At 45.7% G+C, this 21922-nt stretch overlaps 1 protein-coding gene across 1 annotated transcript in view; it reads right to left on the bottom strand.

Moving 5' to 3' along the window:
- The window catches only part of LOC139055666 (neprilysin-1-like), a 448216-nt gene that overhangs the window by 274623 nt on the left and 151671 nt on the right, over positions 1-21922 (bottom strand). The window contains exons 8-9 of the mRNA XM_070533195.1: positions 18027-18154; positions 16926-17157 (exon numbers count right to left, since the gene is read on the bottom strand). Of these exons, the coding sequence (XP_070389296.1) occupies positions 16926-17157; positions 18027-18154 (360 nt within the window). The remainder of the gene's footprint in view (positions 1-16925; positions 17158-18026; positions 18155-21922) is intronic.

Here is a 21922-nt window from a genome sequence, read left to right as displayed (position 1 = left end):
TGACTACATTGTGTTCTAAAGGAACCAAATATTAAACATGACAAGTTTCAGGAACCTTTATTCAGCCAACGTGGCTCATATGCGAAAACATACATTGGAATCGCTGACGTCACGCTGACGTACCGGCGCTAGAGTTTCGGCGCGAAATTCAATACTGATGCTTGGACCTTCATTTTCTCATCTAATAATCAAGCTATTCTTTTGAAAGGACTGCCTGCAGGGTTCTCAAACAATGATTCATTAGTCTAAACTGATTTATTGTTTCGCTTTAGTGTCCCTTTTGGTGTAGGGCGTAGTGCCATCCCTGAAGTGCCACGGCGAGAGCTTCGCCATGACATTACAGAGATAGGTCATGTGTTGCTTTGTTCAATACAGATGTACATTGTATTTTTTTGCAGGTGGGGTGCAGTGAGGCTTGTACCCTGTGTTGCTTATCGGGTTCTGTGTTGAATAGCCTGCAGTGCAGTGTTACACGTTCATATTTCTTTGTGAAGTGCCAGACGCACTGGAAGCGCCTGGACACTGGTGCGTCAATTACTGTCTGTGTTCTTGTGCCTCCAAAGACTAGTACGCTTGTGGTGAACTTGGGGAGGGGGGGGGGTGGACGGACAGAAATTATTTTTGGCTTTAAGCACGTGCGCTTCGTGCGTGCGTTTCACTGAATAGTTACTGTTCTTTCCAAAGGGGGATAATGTGGTATACTGTCTCCCTGTGAGAGATCTCCTGTTAACTGTTCAATCATGTTGTGGTGTAGTTTGGCTAGATGGCGCACCCCATTTCGGTCATGTGTTTGATTTCTACCAATAAGGTGGTGAAATCTGGCAGGGAAGTCTTCGTGCATTAAACGGCCGCTTGCCGGCCCAGTCCTTTTTGTGGTTTGCTCAAGAGCGATCGTCTCTGCGCCTCCCTCTCACGCGTCGACGACCTGAGGCGCTCGCCGCGCGCTTTCCGGAAACCGGGCCCCCTCCGCTGGCCGCCGCCGACACAAATGCCACTGCGTCCAACGTTCGGCCCATGGTTGACCGGTAAAGTCAGAGTAGTGGGGTAACCGAGGCGACTGGATCGCCCAGTCGACTCCTTTTAGCCTACGGATCGTAACCGCCGGTATCCGGGGGACGGCTCCGTCAGCCTGTAGCTGTGCGGTCTCCGGTGCAGTGCTCGCTGAGCGCGCGAGTCGCGGCCGCGGCAGCTGAAGAGCAGCGTCCACTGCTGCTGCCGCCGTCTCCGCGCTCCACCGGCCTTATTGGCTCATGACATATGCCCACCTGCAAGAGCTTTTCCCTGTGGAAACCTGCTTCTTTTTCCTTGTCTTGGATATTTCCGCCGTCTTCATATGTCAGTCCAACGTTAACACTTGATGTATTGCACCATTTTTGTCATTTACAACGCTGGATTCCTCCCCCACACTTCACTTTACTTACTCACTGCATTGTACCTATCATCGAGTTCACTATTGCACACAAAATGTAATTGTAGAACACTCCTATGCCACTATACCACAACACTGATAGAGTAAACTGGCATAAAACTTGTCAGGCCGTGTACTATGAAGTAATATTAAGAAAATCTGCTCCAACATTTTCTCTTCTTTTGATGTATTCTACATGGAAGCTATATTCTTTAAGCGTAAAGCTCCATCTTATCACTCTGGAATTAGTCAACTTTGCTTTGTTTAAGACTCAAAGGGTTGGTGATCTGTCTCCACCTAAAATGTTTTCCATACAGGTATACTTGAAACCGTTTGACTGCCCATACGAGAGTTAAACATTATTTTTCCACAGTTCAATCAATCATTTGCTTGCATAGAATACCGGATATACCATATTGTCTTTTTCTTGTAGCAACAACGCCCGAAGCGCTTTCTCTGATGCATCTGTGCGCATAATAAGCTCGCTTTCTAAGGTGGGCGCAAACATAATGGGAGGATTGGCCATGTGCTGCTTGAGTGTTTCAAATGCGTCCTCTTGCACCTTTGTCCATTTCACTGAACTGCTTGCACCTTTCTTTGTTAATTCCACTAGAGGATCAGCTCACTCCGCATAATGTGGAATGAAATCCCTGTAGAACCCCGCCAATCCCAAAAAAGACTGTACTTTCTTGTTCTTCGGTGGGTTTGCTTCATGAATCTTCTCTAGTATTTCCTCTTTCGTCGAAATGCGTCCCATGCGTAACTTGTGTCCCAAAAATGACACCGCGTGAAAAGAAAATTCACACTTAGTTGGCTTGATGGTCGCTTTGGCTTCCTGTAACCTATCAAATAATTCTAATGCTTCCGGGTCCTCTTCCCAAGTGTCTGTCGCCAGCAAAATATCATCAATACAATGTTCCACACTTCCCAGACCGTGAAGTACTCTTCTTATGAGTTTCGTAAATACTGCAGTGGCTGTTTTTAGCAAAAATGTCTTGTATTTGAATTGAAATAGCCCATTTGTACTTGAAAATGCCATGTTTTCTTTGGATGACTCCTCCATAAGTATATGCCAGTATTTTTTCACTAAGTCAAGCTTTGTAAAGAACTGTTTTCTTGCCACTTTTGCAAAAACGAGGTCCACGCTTCGTATTGGCTCAAAAGCAGACACTAATACGCTGATTATCCTCCTGAATTCTACACAAAGCCCATTAGAGACATCTGATTTCTTTACGACCAGGGGCGTGTTGTAGGCTGATGTAGACCTCTCAATGATGCCTTGGCGTAACATTTCGTCAACTTCCTTCTCAATGGACTATTGAACCGCGAGTGGCAATGGGTATTGTGCGACGTACACTGGAGCGTGCGTGGTGCATTCTAACTTGCACTCAATAACACTTGTTCTTCCTGGTAGGGCGGAGAATAATTCATCATATTTTTGTAATAATGCTTTTAACTCGGCTGCTTCTTCTCCATCCAAACATGGATTAAAGACTGGCCATGGTTTTCTCATAGTTGTAGGTGTGTACTTCCAAGTCGTCCGTCTTTCTCTTCTGTGACTACCATTTGACAACTTCAGATTTTTGCCACTTGTCTCTCTCAATATTTCTTTAACATGCTGATGTGAAATACTTTTTTAGAATCGTTCACCCGGATCTCGTAATCGATCTCGTTCTTTTTCTGGGTTACCACAAATGGTCCCTTCCACTGCATCAACAGTTTGTTTCCATCAATGGGTAGAAGGATAAGTGCTTTGTCTCCTGGATTGAGGCGTCGGCCGTCTTGTTGTAATATGTTTTAGTGTTTTTTGGCTTCCTACAAACTTCGATGTGCTAACTTGCACGTTTCTTCCAGCTTCTCTCGAAGTTCCAACACGTAGGTGTACGCCGTATTGACTTCAGTGTCGAGTCTTTTATTTATCTAACCTCCATGAGTATATTTAACGGACCACTAACCATGCGTCCATACAGCATCTCGAACGGTGAAAAATTGAGGCTTGCTTGTGGTACTTCTCTCTATGCAAACAATGATGCTGGTAGGGAACGGTCCCAATCCATAAGTATTTCTTGGCACATCTTCTTTATCATATTTTTTAATGCGCCCTTAAATTTTTCCACAAGGCCGTTCACCATAGGATGATATCGCGTTGTGGGCGACTGCTTTATTGAAAGCAAACTGTTGAATTCCTTCATTAGGTCAGATGTGAAGTTGGGACCCCGGTCACTGAGAATTTCTCGTGGAAGATCATACCGAGAAAACATCTCTATTAGTGCCTCGGCAAGCTGAATTGAATCTATGCCTTTTAAGGCACTGGCTTCTGGATATCTTGTCGCCATATCGACTATCGTGAGAACATAGCGCGTTCCTTTTTTGTGATATTGGCTTTATAGGTGCTACGATGTCTATTGCTACACTCTAAAATGGCATATAAATGTTTGGCATATTCCCCAGTGAAATTCGATTCACTCGACGTTTAGGTATTATCCGCTGGCAAATGTGTCAGGAGTTCACATGTATCTTTACTTCGCTTCGAAGTCCTGGCCCGAAAAATGTTTCTGTGATCCTAGCCACCGTTTTTTTTAACCTTGGTGTCCGGCCATGCTGCTGCCACGCCCCAAATTCAACACCATCTGTCGTAGTGAATTATGAACCGCCAACTTCATCACTTCTCTGCCCGAGGCAAACGCATATTCTGTACAAGAATCCATTTTTCCTCTTGAATTCGGAAATGGTCCTTCCCCCTTTATTGGCCGTCGATCCTCCTTCCTTGTCATAGTAGGCTTGTATGGAATCATCCTTTCTTTGCATTTCTGCAAATTCTGCTTGCGTCGCCGAAGGTACTTCGGTTGTAGGTAGCTTCAATGCCCTCAATGTTCGCTGCGTACTGGATCTTGTATATACCGCCAAAGATACTGCTGCACTATCATCCGTAGCCTTCATTTTTTGTGTTGCCATGTTAGGATCGTGCTTCTGCTGTTTTTATTTCGCTTTTCCCGTGTCGGTGCGGCTGCTCTTCCGTCTCGTACCTAGGTCATCAACGCTTCTTACACCAGGTAGGTTGCCCAATAATAAATAATATATTGGCTTATCTAGGCACTTGACTATCTGCCATCCGGGGTAGTACGGAGTAGACCCTTGAATTCTGGCCTCGGGTAAATGCCTAACCGTGCTGTCGACCATAATAAGCGCTGCTCTATCACCTATTAGGTTTTGCTCCCGAATCAAACACTGTCTCACCAAGGCCGTGTTGGTGCCACTGTCTCGTAGAACCAAGACTCGTATGCCGATGCTCTCTCCGTCAACTGCAGGAAGACACAGTGATAGTCCCGTCTGCTCTAACGCGTCCTTGTTGTTCGAGACCATGGTTTCCGCGGTACCAAGCGTATCCTCAGTATTCTTGACCGATTCTTGCGATTATGCTGCCTTTCGGCCATTTAGGGAAACCACGCCTGCTGCCTTTTCTTGGTTTTGTACCCTACAGTCTGCTGTGCGGTGTCCTCATCTCTTGCGGTGCTAACAAATCATATGCGCCTTTGGTCGTTTCCCTCCTACACGACAATCTACTGCATGGTGACCAACGCGGTTGAAGAAAGACGTCTAAGTACCTTAGGAACCACACCTTGCCCAATTTGGTTTACATCATCTTTTCTTTTATGAGTTTCTTCTTTGTTTTTACCTGAATTCCTAAAGCCTCGCGCTTACAGAAATTGGTCAGCAGATTTAGCAAAGTCATGTAGACGTTTCAGAAAGAATTATTCAAGAAAAACAGTGAGTTTCGGGCTACCACAAATCAAGAACAGCTCAATCGCAATGCGCTCCCTGACTCCTTCATGCGTCATCTCTGTGTTTGGTATTTCCATCAATCTATCAAAATAATTTGTCGAACAGCAAGCGAACTGTTTAGCAGTCTCTGGTTGTTCTGGTTTACAACCCCGGAATTTCTCTCGGAATCCTTCTGCAGTTAGCCTGAATCTCTGCAGTAGTGCTTTCTTGACTTTGTCGTGGTCCATTGACTGAGATGCTGGCATTCTTCCGAACGCGTTCAAGGCTTCTCTAGTTAAACACAAACTAAGCGCTGTCGTCTACTCAGATCGCTCCCAGCCTTGTCCCAAAGCAGTTCTTTCAATACGATGCAGATAAGCATCAACGTCATATCGTCAAATGGAGCGATTAACTTTCATTGACAAATTGTCTTTGTTCTTTGCGGCTCCATTTCCGAAGAAACAGACGATCTGTCCGCGTCCTCTCTTCCGAGAGGCACATTGGCCGAACGCAACTTTAACAACAAAATTTATTTTTCGGCTTCACGTGCTTCTCGAGCTTCTTTTTGCGATCGATCAAAAAGGCTTTACGATTCTTCGCGGCTTAATCCCAGGGAACTGGCAACCCCTAACAGCTTCTCAGCAGTGATGCAGGCATTACGGAATCAGTGTGTAGACGAGCCGTATGTAAAAATACTGAAAGATATCTATAGCGGCTACACAGCCACCGTAGTCCTCCATAAGGAAAGCAACAAAATCCCAATAAAGAAGGGCATCAGGCAAGGAGACACGATCTCTTCAATGCTGTTCACAGCGTGCTTACAGGAGGTATTCGAGACCTGGATTAGGAAAAATTTGGGATAAGTGTTAACGGAGAATACCTTGGTAACTTGCGATTCGCTGTTGATATTGCCTTGCTTAGTAACTCAGGAAACCAATTGCAATGCATGCTCACTGACTTGGAGAGGCAAAGCAGATGGGTGGGTCTAAAAATTAATCTGCAGAAAACTAAAGTAATGTTTAATGTTTAAGAGAAGAGAAGTTATTATAGGTAGCGAGACACTGGAAGTGGTAAGGGAATACATTTACGTAGGCCAGGTAATGACCGCGGATTCGGATCATGAGACTGAAATAATAAGAAGAATAAACATGGGCTGCGGTGCGTTTGGCAGGCATTCTCAGATCATGAGCAGCAGGTTGCCATTATCACTCAATAGAAAAGTGTATAACAGCTGTGTCTTACCAGTACTCACGCCTGGGGCAGAAACCTGGAGGCTTACGAAAAGGGTTCTACATAAATTGAGGACAACGCAATGAGCTATGGAAAGAAGAATGATGGGTGTAACGTTAAGGGATAAGAAGAGAGCAGATTGGATGAGGGAACGAACGCGAGTTAATGACATCTTAGTTGAAATCAAGGAAAAGAAATGGGCATGGGCAGAGCATGTAATGAGGAGGGAAGATAACCGGTCGTCATTAAGGGTTACGGACTGGATTATAAGAGAATGGAAGCGTAGCAGTGGGCGGCAGAAAGTTAGGTGGACGGATGAGACTAAGACATTTGCAGGGACAACATGGCCACAACTAGCACATGACCAGGGTATTTGGAGAAGTATGGGAGAGGCCTTTGCCCTGCAGTGGTCGTAGCCAGGCTGCTGCTTGTGATGACGATGATGATGAACAGCTTCTCATAATTCATGTTCCTGCTAAATGTGAGACCTAGTATTTAGGACATCGACCACGGAAAGCTCGCCAATATTTTGTCAAAGTCTCATGGTGGTAAACATGACGCAAGGAACAGTTGAGTTAGTAAAAGTCTTTATGTGGTGTAGGTATAAGAAAAATATATTTATCAAGAAAGCACCCGCTACAAACCAATATAAAAAAACCTACCACACGACAAAGTATTCACAAAGTGAGGGTGATTGAGAATGTTGTCTAAAGTCCTTACGCACGAAGTGTTATGAAGTTTAAGATATTTACATCAAGTCCATCGACGTAGCCACGTCACCTTGTTGTCGCTGCTTCCGACGACACGTCGTTGGGCCCGCCGATACGTCGTGGACTCGATGTCGCTGCGTCTGATGTTCGACTCTCGGTTGACCGGCTGAGGAAGTCAGGGCAGTGGGTTGACCGAGGCGCCTGGATCGCCCGGTTGACTCGTTTTGGCCTACGGATCGTAGCCACAGGTAGTCCGGCAAACGGCTCCCTCAGCCTCTAGCGTTGCGGTCTGCGGTGGAGTGCCCGCTCAGCTCGTGAGTTGCGACCGCGACAGCTGAAAAGCAGCTTCCACTGTGGTTACCGCCGTCTCCGGCTTCCAGCTCCTTCTGCCCCTCGTCATTTCATAGGGTAGCTGGGCCTCTTCGCGTATGCGTCCTTCTTCTGTTGGCCACGAAGCTCCTTGTGCACTGTTGCACTTCTTCTTATTTCAAATATTGTATTGTTTTTATCTGGACGCTCCAATTTTCGAACTTCTTTTTTTCTTGATTTTTCCCACCGACTTTTCGTGCTTTCTTGTCCTCTTCTTATCTTTAGCGTTTTCTTCTTTCTTTCTAAATTGACTCATGGCAATATAGCTGTTGAGAAATTTGACTTCGCCCGGCCATCTGCGAGCCACCTGGTTATCTCAGACGGTAGAGCGGCTGCCCCGGAAAGGTGGTGGTCCCGGGTTCGAGTCCCGGATCAGGAAGAGTTTTTATTCAACAGCGAGGCTTCTCTTTCGAGGAACCCGTATGGATTTCCCTTGTAGCAATGGCGACGATTGGATGGATGCCTAATTTTGTCATTATTAACCCGGGGTTTTTTACCGAGCTCCTAAATCCCAGTACAGGAGCGTTTCTTGCATTTCGCCCTCCCTTAAATGCGCTCGCCGCTAATGGCACTCGATCCCGCAACTTTGGGCTTAGCAGCGCGACGCCATGGGCACTACGCCACCACGGTGGGTGTATCTCGGCTCTTGCCCACGCCTTCGAATACCAGGCTCATGGCACATGTACGCCCGTAGATGGTAAAAAAAAACATTATTTTAAAAAAAATTCACCGATGATTTGGATGACACTCCCTAATGTGAAATTTTGCATTTCGTTGCCCTTTGGAAAAGGCCGGTGGATTGCGGCACCAAGTTCTTTATATTATATTGCCCAATCATCTACCCATGTTAAAAAAGAAGTAAAGGAAAATAATTACTGACGTGAATTCCCAGAGTCAACGTTTCTGAAGACCTATATTCAACTTTGTTTTTCTACGCTTCCGTTCTTTGTCGTTTCTCTATCTCTCATCCACCGATCTTTTAATCGCCTCTTACTAATCTCTACTGCGGACATGGTTACTTAGCTCCTGTTCTTGCTGAACCCACTAAATTCAAGGAGGCCAGAGATGCCTAAGTCCACCATGGGGCAGATATCTTCATATACTAATAAACCATGCTGCATCGTTTCCGTGGCTTTGCCGCAGCAACCACATGCTTCTCCTTCCTTGTTGTATCTCGCTTTATAGGTGCGTCCTCGCTTCGAGAAGTAAACAGTTTCCCTTTGGGTTATCATAAATTGTTTCTTTTGTGATTTCGTTTTTTCCTACTATCTAGTTACTCATGGCAGGTTTCTTTTCCATTGCCACACCCATGAGATTATTTCAGCCTCTGTGACTTTACGCTTGATATTCTTTGTTGCTTTGTTGCTCGCTATACAAGTCGCATATTGGCTGGTAAGTTTCCTAGTTTTTTCTTTCACTGTGCATCAACATTTTTAATGTACTAATACCTGAACACTCTCCTAGCCCATTTACTTCTATATTCCTCAGTCGTTCTTCATACTCAATTTTACTGTGAGCTTCCCTCACTTCAAAACTAGTCCAACCCATATCGCTTGGCACAGCTTAATTTGTACAATCTTCCCGTGAGCGCCCAATGCGAGGCGTCCTACTGACCTTTGGTTGTATTCGAGTCTTGATTGCACCACTGATTTAAACGAAACAACCGCATTTCCAAAAGTAAGACCTGGAACCTTTGCACCTTTCGGCATACACCGGGGCACATCGTACCTATTGCATCCCCATAGCGCTCTCTATTTCATTATGGCCGCATTTCTCTTCCGCTTTGCTGTTATTGTTTTTCCTGTGTTTCCGGATATCTATCGCCTTCGTTTATTCATAAACCTAAGTTTTTATATTCTTTTACACGAGGCACTTCCTGACCTTGTATTGTCACTGTCTGTTCGCTGTTGTCATTGAATACCATAACAACTGGTTTTTAACGCTAAATTTGAGACCTACTTTCTCACCTTACTGTCCATAGATCTTAGCCAGACGTTGCAAATCACTTTGCTTGTTAGCTAGCAAAAAAATGTCGTGCGCATAAAACAAACCTGGAAGCTGCTGCTCTTCTCTGTACCCGCCTGTTTGTTTGATAGATTAAACCCGACATCATTTCCTTCTAGCACGCTCTCCATCCTCACCATGCACGTCATAAACAGCAGTGGGGATAAAGGGCACGCCTGCCTCAGCCCCTTGTTAGTATCAACTTTCTCCTCGCTCCTTATCCCTTCCCATTCAACGCAAACGGTATTTTCTAGGTAAATCTCTCTCAAAATCCGTAGACCATCGTCGCCTAAGCCGTCGCCTTCCAGCATATCCCACAAAATTTAGCCGTCTACGTTGTCATGGGCTCCTGTAATGTCTGAATGAAATTTCGTTAATTCTACTTTGTCGCCAAGTTTGTAGCATTCGTCTATCTTTTAGACTTTGTTCTACTGCTTTCAACACAGCCTCCTTAATTTTTGGTCCTCGTTCATTATTCCGCCTAACGGGAGCCTCGTCTAGCCCTCTGGCTGAGCGCTTAGCATTTTTTTCTTCGGATTTCCTTCAGTTGAAATTTGGTAGCACCAGCTGCTTTTCCACCTAGTTTTCTTTCATGCTCTTTTTTTTTTTCTCAAAAACAAGTTCGCCATTGCCTTGGAAAGATGCGGCTGTTATTTTCGGATGTAATTTAATGTCGCATACCCTTTCAGTTTCTTTCCACCTTCATCTAGGATAGGTTGTTTTAATGTTAACTTCTTGCCTAATAATTTTATGTGGTTCCAAAATATTCTAGGTGGGGCCTTATTTTTCTCATGTATATCTGACAACCAATGTTCTCTTTCATCTTTTATCTTTGTTTGCGACACTACTATAACTATACTATTTTTTCTCCCGATATATTTCCAATTTTCTGGATACTTCATACTGCGGCAACTACACTTTTTTTCCCTGCATGTGCTCTCGGGCTGCTTTCTGTCATTCGGCGATCGTTTCTCGTATCTCCCTCTTCTACCATCTTTTCGGTTTGCTTTTTCCTTTGAACGTATGTATTGTTTTTTTTTCGTATTTCTGTTGTTATTACACTTAGAAGCTCACGATATTTCCACTATTTGCTTGGAAATTTGTCAATTTCTTCCTCAAGACTTGTTACTATTAAAATTTGGACTGGCCATTTCTCGCTCCTTGCTCTCTTTCCCAACTACATATCCCATATTCAAAACGATGCGTTTTTGGTCACCCCCTATGCTTTATAGGTGCGTGCTTCGCCCTTCCTCATGAAGGACCATTTCTCTGAAATTATCATGAATTTATTCTGTCATCAGACAGTAATCAATGATGGAATGCCGGTTTTCTACTTCGCACGTGGCCTGCTCCTCACACCTAGGCCATGTAATCAGGATAGCGAGGTTATGTTGCTCACAAAGATCTAACATTGACTTTCCGTTGTGGTTGTTATAACCATCTAGATCCTGTATGCGGGCATTCATGTCACCTAATAGGGTCATATCGGCAACGTTCCCGAAACCCTGAATGTCAGCACTTCGGAATTCCACTAACTCATGATTCTCATAACGGGGTGGATGGAATAGATGTTATAAGCGTCCCCTTTGGAGCGGGACGGCTGGTTACGCCACGAAGCTCTTGCTAGTATACTGCCTAATGTCCTACCTAGGTTAAAGAAAAAAAGAACACTATGAACTCCCACACCCAAATTTTCTGATCCCTTTTGCGAACTTTGCTTTTGTACGTCTGTGTTTTTTGTCGTTTCCCTACTTTTCTTCCACCAATCCTCCAGCCACCTCTTACTTATCGCTATTGCGGAGATGTTTATTTTCCCACTGCTCTCGCTGAGCCGAAGGGCTTCAAAGAGGCCAGTGGAGCCTAAATCGACTGCTGGGCAGACGTCTTCACATTCTAATAAAACATGCTCCATAGCTTCCCTAGCTTTACCGCAGAAAGGCCTCTCCTAAACTTCTCCATACCCCGGTCATGTACTAATTGTGGCCATGTCGTCTCTGCTAACTTCTTAATCTTCTCCGCCCACCTAACTTTCTGCCGCCCCTTGCTACGCTTCCCTTCCCTTGGAATCCAGTCCGTCGCCCGATGGTCATTAAGGGTAACGGACTGGATTCCAAGGAAAGGGAAGCGTAGCAGGCGGCGGCAGGAATTTAGGTGGGCGGATGAGATTAAGAAGTTTGAAGGGATGACGTGGCCACAATAAGTACATGACCGGGGTAGTTGGAGAAGTATGGGAGAGGCCTTTGCCCTGCAGTGGGCGTAACCAGGCTGCTGCTGCTGCTGCTGCTGCTGCTGCTGCTGCTGCTGCTGCTGCTGCTGCTGCTGCTGCTGCTGCTGCTGCTGATGATGATGATCGCAGAAAGCACATGCTTTTCCCTTATATCTCGGTTTATAGATGCGTGTTTTAAGGCATCCCAATCTCGCTTCGAAAAGGATTGAGCTTTCCTTTGAGTTATCATCAATTTTTTCTGTCGTGATTTCATTTTTTCTTAAGTAGTTTCCATTGCCGCCACCCATGAGATTATTTCGGCCTCACTCACTTTTCCCTTGACGTCCTTTGTTGCTGTGTTGCCCACCCTACAGGCCGCGTACTTGCTGGTAAGCTTCCTAGTTCTTTTCCTCCGCTGTGAATCAATGTTTTTCCTGTACAGATACCTCAACACTCTCCTAGCCCATTTACTTTCTTCCATATTCCTCAGTCGTTCTTCATACTCAATTTTACTGCGAGCTTCCTTCACTTCAAAACTAGTCCAGCCCATATCGTCCTGCACAGCTTCATTTGTAGTCTTCCCGTGAGCACCCAATGCGAGGCGTCTCACTGACGTTTGGTTCCCATCGAGTCCTAATTGTACCTCTGATTTCAATCGCACAACCGTATTTCCAAAAGTAAGTCCTGGAACCATTACACATCTCCACATACCTCGAAGCCCCTCGTACCTATTGTACCTCCATAGCGCTCTGTGCTTCATTATGGCCGCCCATTTCTCTTCCCCTTCACTGTTATTGTTTCGTGAACAGTGTCGTTCGCGAGCGCCACCTCGCGAGGCTTGTTCACAACTGTGGGCAGGTCCATTGCGGTGGGCGGGCGAGCTAATGCTCAGGCATCTAGGAAAGGAGGCAATGGTCAAACTGAACATATTGAAGTGACGCGCACTGTAACGTCCCACAAATATGCTGATTTATAACTTCTACCACGATCGCTCTAAGCTATTCTCAAACGCTGTAGTTTCATGAATACTCATGCGAGACATGCACTAACGCGTCTCTCCTGTGTCCGAGCGAGACACAACTTAAAGGTGTGCACAGTGCTAACATTTTGTAAATATTGCGATTAACAACGATTCGAATAAATACGTGTCTTTCCTCTAAAGAAAAAAGTCGCGACCACTTTCGAAGAGTGAACTGATACGTAAGCGCGCAACTGCAGTTTCCTAACTGATAATCTAGACTTGGTGGTGCAAAAAAAATGGAAGCCTATCTGCTTGAAAACTCAACAAATCGAAAAATGGAATCGGAAATCGGAAATCGGAAATCGGTATCTGAATATCGGAATCCCTAATGAATTTTTACAAAGGTACGCAGAGTGAGTTTCTAAATTTTTAACTGTAATTTTTCAGGCATCTATTGACCAATGTTCCTTTCCCAGCGCATGGAAGCGTGCTAAGGTTATCCCTATTCATAAAAATGGCAGCAAGTCAGACGTTAAAAATTATAGGCCCATCACCCTCCCTAGCACTTGTTCGAAACTACTTGAACATGCAATATCTAAGCAATTATTGGTCTTCCTGGACAACCACCGTATCCTAAACAAATGCCAACACGGGTTCCGTCATGGACTCTCTACAGTGACCCAGCTAATAGAGGCTGTTCATGATCTCGCATATACAATAAATAACCCAGGCCAAACAGACAGAATGTTATTGGATCTAGCCAAGGCTTTCGATAAGGTGTCGCACCCTAAGTTGCTATTAAAAATCAAAACTATATTCAGAAACCTTCACTTATCCGAACGGTTTTCGTCTTACCTAAGCCATAGAGACCAATTTGTTGCATGTGAGGGATACCGGTCTTCCTTTTCGCCTGTGGAGTCTGGAGTACCCCAGGGAAGTGTATTGGGCCCCCTGTTATTTTTATTATTTATCAATGACATGCCGCAAGACATTACAGTTCCCATCAGACTCTTCGCAGATGATTGCGTACTGTATAACGGTATCGAATCACCTGCCCATCAGACCGATTTAAATTGAAGTTTGCAAAAGGTAAAAAGTTGGTGTAGCACCTGGCAAATGGTTTTGAACTCCGAAAAAACGGTTTACATCTCTATCACTAGAAAATGAATTAATATTGATTACGCTTATTCCATTGTAGGTGTGGTCTTAAAAAGAGTATCAACATTCAAATACTTGGGTGGAAAGCTTACCTCGGATTTTCGTTGGAAGGAACACGTTGATTACGTATCTACTAAGGCCCAGAAAGCCTTATGGTTGCTTAGAAGAAATGTGCATAATGCTACCCCGGAAGTAAAATGGCTGACATATAAAACTTTGATTCGACCGGTTATGGAGTACGCAAAGATTGTGTGGGACCCGTACACTTCATCTAATCAGTCTAAGCTGGATAAAATTCAGCGGCTTGCTGCATGAGTTATTTTTAACAAATATCGCCGTTCTCACTCTCCTACCCAGTTATGTGAACTTGTTCAACTTCCCTCTCTGGAGTCTACAACTGAATATGACCGTTTGAAGTTTATTTTTCCTATTATTCATGGCCATGTCAAAATTGTTAAAGATGACTATTTTCAGTTCTCTCCTAGTAACTATTTTCGTCATCGCCACAGCATGTATATCTCTCCTCCTACTACTCGCAGTGATTGTTTTAAATATCGGTTCTTACCGAGAACAATAAAGCAATGGAATCTATTATCAGACTCAATAGTAAGGACGTCATCTATACGCGACTTTCTTGAAAATGTCAAAGCACATGTGTACCTATACCATACCTCGCCCAAATGTTAATACTGTAAAGACCTCGGCATCGTATTACATGCTGTATTTGCCATGATATTACTGACAGTGCATTCCCCAAATCTATTTTTATTTTCTTTATCATGTATATATATTGTTGCTTGCATTGTCACCTACCACTCCTGTAATAGCCCAAAGTTGGGCTGACAGTATCAATAAATGAAATGAAACAATGTTTCCAGAATTTATGCCGGCAATAACCATCTTCTTATGCCGTACTCGAGGTGGGCGCTGTCTGAAAGCTCGTGTCAAACTTGTCAACCCTGGAACAGAAATGGCACGTACGTCATTCCAATCGCTATAGGGCCCGGTACCTTTCGTACTGTCGACCTGCCTTTGTGGCATTGCCCTCGGAATGCACTGCCTGGCATGGACCACGTCGTGTCACCTGCCTACCGCGTTGTCCGGTGTCATACAGGCTACACCTGGAGAAAAACTAAACGAGGGGGGACATCAGTGTCCCCTGGCTTTTGTCCTCCTCCACGCCATGTTTACTTTTCAACCTCGCCTGACGACTCGGACGTCCTCTGGCTCGAGACATTCCAACCGACAAACGCTCCTTATTGAATATTTCTCTGCTCTTCTCAACATAGTTTAGCACCTTCAAGTTTACTCGGCCGCCTTGTCATCTCTGCCGCAATTCTGGATCTGCGACGCCTCTTGGCACTGTTTCTGTTGCTCCGTTCCGAGTGCATTTTTTTCTTCTTTCCGTTGGCGGACTCTGCTTTACCAACTCACCGACTGTTTGTCGGGGAAAAGCTTGCCTCCTTCGTCTTAACTGTGCCTCCCGAGCTAGCCACTTCATCCACTTTGTTCATACTGACTTTATCGTAAATCTGCGCCTCACTCTCTTCCTCAATTTGGGGCGGGAAATTTAGAAGGATTTCCTCCTCGGGCTTACATGCGTATCCCGAGCTAGCTACTTCATCGTCTTTCTTTGCGCTCTGTTCCTTGTCGTAACACAGCGCCAGAGCTTCTTCGTGAATTCCGGTGGAGGAAATAGGTTCCTCCCGAAGTTCCTCTGCGGAGAGCTTTTATTTAGCGAACAAATCCGCCTTCACTTAACTGTACCTGCTATGTTTTCTAGATTTGATGTCGGTTTTCTTGCGAGCTCTACTAAACCAGCGAGATAAATTCTGCTTTGTTCGTAGAACCCACTGATAAAGTTGTTCATGTTGAATGAAGGAAAGTCCAAACTAAAGGAGCAAAATAATGCACTTGGAAAGTGCTCGGGACCCCATTACAAGGCATACAGTAGGAAGAACCGGAAATACATCTTCTAACATTAAAACGTTATGTGAGCAATAAATACATTAAAAATCACGCTTATGATTATTGAGTTTGCTGTGTTTACTTCGTCAGCAGTGCTCGGTGAATATCACGGTCCTCATCGCCAAGAGCGTGGAAATAGAAAATAACAGCATAAGTGAGCCTGCCTAAATAAATTTGTTTTTACATAAACGAAAATAACATTTACGATTGCAGTCCGAAATAGCATCACGCGATGAAAGCTACGCCGCTTGTCTCATTTAAGGGGTGTTTTAGTTGAAATTTAAAACAGCGCGAAAGACTGAACACGCACAAAAGGACACACGCTGTGGGGATGCGCGACTCTCACGCATCCCCTGATATGTTGTTTTCCCGCATGGCGCGTCTCATGTAATCCGGCTTCGCCGCGTGGCCTGCGTGATGCTCGTGGCGGTCGATGTGGTTGGGGCGCAGTGCGGGAGATGGCGCGAGTGTTGCGCTGCTATCGCCGCCTCACTGCAGGGTTACTAGGGGGCGCAGGGCAGAACGGGCTGGCTCTTTCCCGACGGGTTGGCGCGCGGCGTGGACGTCCCGCGCGCGCACGGCGACCCATGCTTCTGCGAGACCGCCTCGCGTGGCCGCCTTCGAACGCGCCACCGTTGGCGTGACCGAACACGCGAACGACCAGGCGTTGGGATCCAGCATGGGGCGAACATATTTGCTCGCTTCCGGTCGCGGTGAGTCGGACTTCTAGATTTGTCACGCGCCCATCGGCATGTTTTGTGGATAGCAACTCAGCTAGCGGGCATTGATCTATGAAAGGTGCAATAAATGCCCTTGTGATTGTTTGCACTACTGTGTGTTGTCGTTCCTTTGTCCCAAGAGTACGGGAGGAGAACCCCACAACGCACAGCTCTGGCTCGCAACAAGGTTTCATGTAAGATAGGTGCGGTCGTCACCCGAATCAAAATTGAAACAGTCTGTACAAAGAATTTTCAATGAAAGCACCTAAACTAATCGCTGCCTTGTTGGAGTACACGAGCCCGACAATCACGATCGCTTCGATTCCAAATTATCAAAGTTTAAGTCTTTGTATGTACTGTCGCAGGCTACAGTGATCGGCTGGCTGGCGATCCAGCAAGCGCCTTTGCCAAACCAGCCGCGGATTCTTACGTTCTTGAAGTTTGCCGAGTCCTTTCTGGTGTAGTGTTCGAAGTGCAGTGCGTGCATGGTCAACGACATGACGGCGTCGACGGTGCGCAGGCAGACGCGCCAGCGCTCGGGCAGCTCGCGGTAGCCCAGCTGGCGCTCCCACTGCAGCTTCGCCAGCGACTGCGAGCGAGTCGGCAGGAACGCGGCCAGCGCACACATCACCCGGTAGCCCAGGTAGTTCAGCAGCGTGTGTCTGCGGGCGCGGCAAGGTGGCGCTATCGTGACAACAGTCCGCACAACTTCGTCGACTCTTGAGATATAGTTTTGATGAACGAACACCAAATGTTAAATTCTAGTACCAACGTATCTGATCCTAGCGCGGACACATTAAACCCGGTGGCAGCTAGTTTGATCCAAGTGCCAAGAAGTTTAATCCAGTCTCCAGCAGTTTTAACCCAAGTGCCAGTCCATTTATTCCAACGAAGAAAAACAGTCACATTGCTAGTCGAAATGGCTGAAATGCCGAAAAACAGTTACCGGAAGACGACAGCATCACTTTTTGTAGTCGCTGGTAATATTTATAAAATGAATGTCCACGGTCACTCATTACATGCATGTTAGCAACGCCAAACAAAAAAAAAACGCTGTCGTTGTCTGCTGACAGGAAATATTAGGCACTAAATATTCTTGGCTTAAGTACTTAACTTAGTCAGGGGTGCCTGATGTCACGGCCCAATCGTGGCATTATGGTGCCCGCAGACGTCTGGCGACATTGACTGGTCACTTCTGATTTTTCTGTCGCAGCATAGGTGTTGAGGGTTCCACTTTCTCTCAAGCGTGTGACAGCACGCACACACGGGACAGACAGACAGACAGACAGACAGACAGACAGACAGACAGACAGACAGACAGACAGACAGACAGACAGACAGACAGACAGACAGACAGACAGACAGACAGACAGACAGACAGACAGACAGACAGACAGACAGACAGACAGACAGACAGACAGACAGACAGACAGACAGACAGACAGACAGACAGACAGACAGACAGACAGACAGACAGACAGACAGACAGACAGACAGACAGACAGACAGACAGACAGAGACATGTGCCGACCTGGTGGTTGTCTCAAGGATCTTCATGAGCTTCTCCAGGAACTTTGGGGATTTGACAATGACTGTCGCGTTGCCCGTGACAGCGTGATCGTCGTCGAAAAGGGCCGAGAGGAATGCCGTCCAGCTCCACTGGGTTGCAAACACCCGGACGTTAACCGCACTTAACATCAGATGTTAAAATTCACAACCAATATGTGAACAGCTCGTCGCAGTAGAATAATCAAACAGGAGTGAAATTTCAGAAATTCCATACTATGTTTAAATCTAATGTGGTCGACAAATTTACGTAAATGTGCTTGTAAGGGGATGCGCCTTTAGTTAGTTAATAATTGAACGTTACGTGCCGTAAGTAAGGAGAGAATTGAAGCTAGTTTCACGAGGGAGGAAGGGTGATGGTTAGGAGAGATTTTTTTAAGAATAACTGTCTCTTTTTACCGAAATTTATCGCTAGCTCAGGCAATAATAGTATTATCGAGGTTAACGCATAAAGTACAGTCGACAAAGAGAACTTACAATATTCACACGAGAGAAAAAAATGGCAGCCGATGTTCACACCCTTGCAGAATTGCGAAGCAGTTTACAGTAAAGTTGTTTCTTTCGATGTGTTGAAGTAAGAGTTTCAGTTTCCTTTAATTGCACTTCAACAACTTGACGTTATATGGTGGTTCCGTTTGAAACCTTGGCGGCATGTAAGGCTTTGGAGTACTTATGGTTAGACATTTTTAAAAGCCAGTAATACATCAACATGTGTTTTGATTTGCCAGAACATTACCTATAGCCTCCTATAGCCCCCCTCCCTGCCTATGTTTGCTAGATTTGATGGCGGTTTCCTTGCGAGTTCTACGAAACCCGCGAAATAAATTCTGCTTTGTCCGTAAAACCCACTCATAAAGTTGTTCATGTTGAATGAAGGAAAGTCCAAACTAAAAGAGAAAGTTAATGGACTTGGCAAAGGCTCGGGCCCCCATTACAAGGTATACAGTAGGAAGAACCGGAAATACACCTTCTAACATTAGAAAAACGTTAGCAATAGGTACAATAGAAATCACACTTAATCACTTTCATTGTATTTGTACATAGGCACATAATCTCGCCAGATTTGGAAAATCATTGTTTCAATAAAAGGTATACTTAACAATTTCGTGCTATGGCCCATAGTCAGGTCTACAAATAAATATTCGAGGCCAGGCGGCCTTGACATTATAGAATGAATTAACACAGCAAGCTGGGCGAGTGGGTGACTGAACACATTCCTAGGGGTGGGCAGCGCAACCCGAACGAAGGACAAAAGGAAGTGCATGATACGAGCACAAATCAACAGCTTGTTTATGTTTTCAAACAATTCATTATACGTACGGAGAATGTGATCATGGGACGAAGTGACGCTTACAAGTTGTGAAATGGTGTCAGCATATTTTTCCATTCAAAAACTCAGTTTTTTAACATGCAGATAGATAGAAGTCTGGCTAACGCAAGCGCCTGAGTTGACATGCACGAAGTAGGCTTCCACAATATTGCGGTTGATTTGATTTCTATTTTTATACAATATTTCGATTTTTTTCGAACAAGGGCTTGCACGGGCGGTTTCAACAACGCACGGCCATATTCGCACCTGTTGCATTCCTGATCGCACCTTGGGGCTCCCTACGGCGGATGCTAAGGAAGCGTCCCGTCTGCCCAAAGTACTTTTTGCCGCACAATAGTGTAATGACGTAGCCAACTCACACCGAGTATGCTACGAGCTGCCCCGTGTGTTTGACGCAGCACATGGCCTTGGACGCCTGTTTTAGTCTCTTGATGTGATTGCAAATCTTGTTTAACAAGTTTTTAGCTGAAAAGGCGACTTGAACACCATATTGCATGACTGTCTTTTCAACCCATGCCCCATCTTATGTAAATAAGTGATGACTGCAAACTTTTTTACGATTCCGATGTCTTTCTGGCGTGCTTCCCCTTTTTTCATTGTCTTCACTAGAAATTCACATATTGACACGACAACAGATTTTGGAAAACAGGCCTTCTCCAGATGATTAAGCTGTTGGGAAAAGCTCAGGCTGGCAAGGTAGTGACATGACATTCCAAGTGCGGAACTTAAACATGTCATAGCAATGCCGTTTGATGACGTGTTTAGGTTCCCCACTTAGAAATTCATGCCACCACCTCGCCAATCTGAGCTCTTTGCAACATCTTAATCGTCTAAAGAAGGTCGGTTTTCCAATATCTATTGTCGTATCAATATTTGAAGGGCTACTGAAGAAAATAAAGAAGGGGAAGGAACCCACCCACACACGGAAACGGTAAAAAAGTTTGCAGTCATCCCTCATGAACATTAGATGGGACATGGGTTGAAAAAGACGCCCATGAATAATGGTGTTCAAGCCGTCCTTTGAGCTAAAAACTCGTTAAACCAGATTCGCAACCGCGCCAATAGACCAAAACAGGCGTCCAAGGCCATGTCCCAGTCAAACACACGGGGCAGCTCATGGCATGCTCGCTGGGAGTGGTCAACGTTAATCCACTTTCGTGCGTCAAAAAGTACTTAGGGCATACGGGACGCTTCCTTAGCATTCCCCGTAGGGAGCCCCAAGGTGCGATCAGGAATGCAACAGGCGCGAATATGGCCGTACATTGTCGAGATTGTCGACATTGCGGCAAAGGCAGGAGTCTTCATGATAGATAGTTATGTTTGCAGATCTCGTTGTACGAGCAGAGAGGCTCGGGTCACCCAGGAGAGGACGCGTTACCTGGCGCACGGTCAGTCAAGCCTCGTGCAGCCGAGTGCGCCTCCTCGTTGGGGTTGAGCGAGGCACCCTCAATGGTTCCAAGGTGCGCAGGGAACCAGGCCAAAGAGTGATGTTTGATGTATTGAGCATTTCGGATGATACGTAGGGCCTGGAGAGCCACCATTCCCATCTGAAAGGCCCCGAGAGTGGCCTTGGAATGTGAATAAATCGTATCATGTACACTGTCCGTCAATGCAAGAGCAATAGCAACCTGCTCTGCAACGCTGGAATTAGAAGTGCGGATAGTAGCTTAGCTGAGGACTTTGGAATCACAGTCGATGACCACTGAAGAGAAGGCTTCTTCTTGAACGTACGAAGCAGAGTCTACGAAGCATGTTCGATCCTTGTTTAAGCGGGCACTGGCGAGACATATTTTGCGAGCATGTCTGTAAGAGTGCGACTGAGACGCTCCGTGAGGCCATTTGTTTGCGGATCGTATGACGTAAACAGCTTGTGCCTCGTGGCACAGGACTGCAGGATGTCCGCGATAAATTTTGATAGGAAGGTCCGGCTACGGTTTGTGATAAGTTGTCGCGTAGCTCCATGCAATAAGATCACGTCGCGTAGAAGAACATCGGCGACAGCTGTGGCGCATCTTGTTGGAAGCGCTTGGGTGATGGTGTAGCGCGTGGTGTAATCCGTGGCCACAGCAATCCACCTCTTTCCAGGGATAGAAAGAGGAAAAGAGCCAAGTAAGTTCCAAACCAACCTGAAAGAATGGTTCCGCGGGAATGTTGCGTGGTTGAAGGTACCCAGCAGGGAACGTCGATAGTGAATTGCGTCGCTGCCATTTCTCAGACGCAGCTATATCTTCGAAAAGCGCGAGCAAGCCCTGACGAAAGAAGCGTCGGCGGATCCCGTAGTAGGTACGTGACACACACCCACGTAAGCGGCAGTGTTGAGGTCGTGAAGTTCGTGAAGAGCCGAGCGAAGGTGTTTAGGGATCACAAGAAATAATGCAGGGCCGTCCGGGTGAACATTGCGGCGGTAGAGTAAGCCATCCTGAAGTGTGAATAAGTGAAGGGAACTGTCGGCAAGTGCCGATTCCAGGCGGTCAATGATGATACGCAAGTACGGGTCACGGCGCTGCTTGTCGGCGACATGGACCAGTGAA

This window comes from Dermacentor albipictus, chromosome 2 (assembly GCF_038994185.2).
Source record: "Dermacentor albipictus isolate Rhodes 1998 colony chromosome 2, USDA_Dalb.pri_finalv2, whole genome shotgun sequence".
Lineage (NCBI taxonomy): Eukaryota > Metazoa > Arthropoda > Arachnida > Ixodida > Ixodidae > Dermacentor > Dermacentor albipictus.
This window is presented reverse-complemented; position numbering and strand designations above follow the sequence as displayed.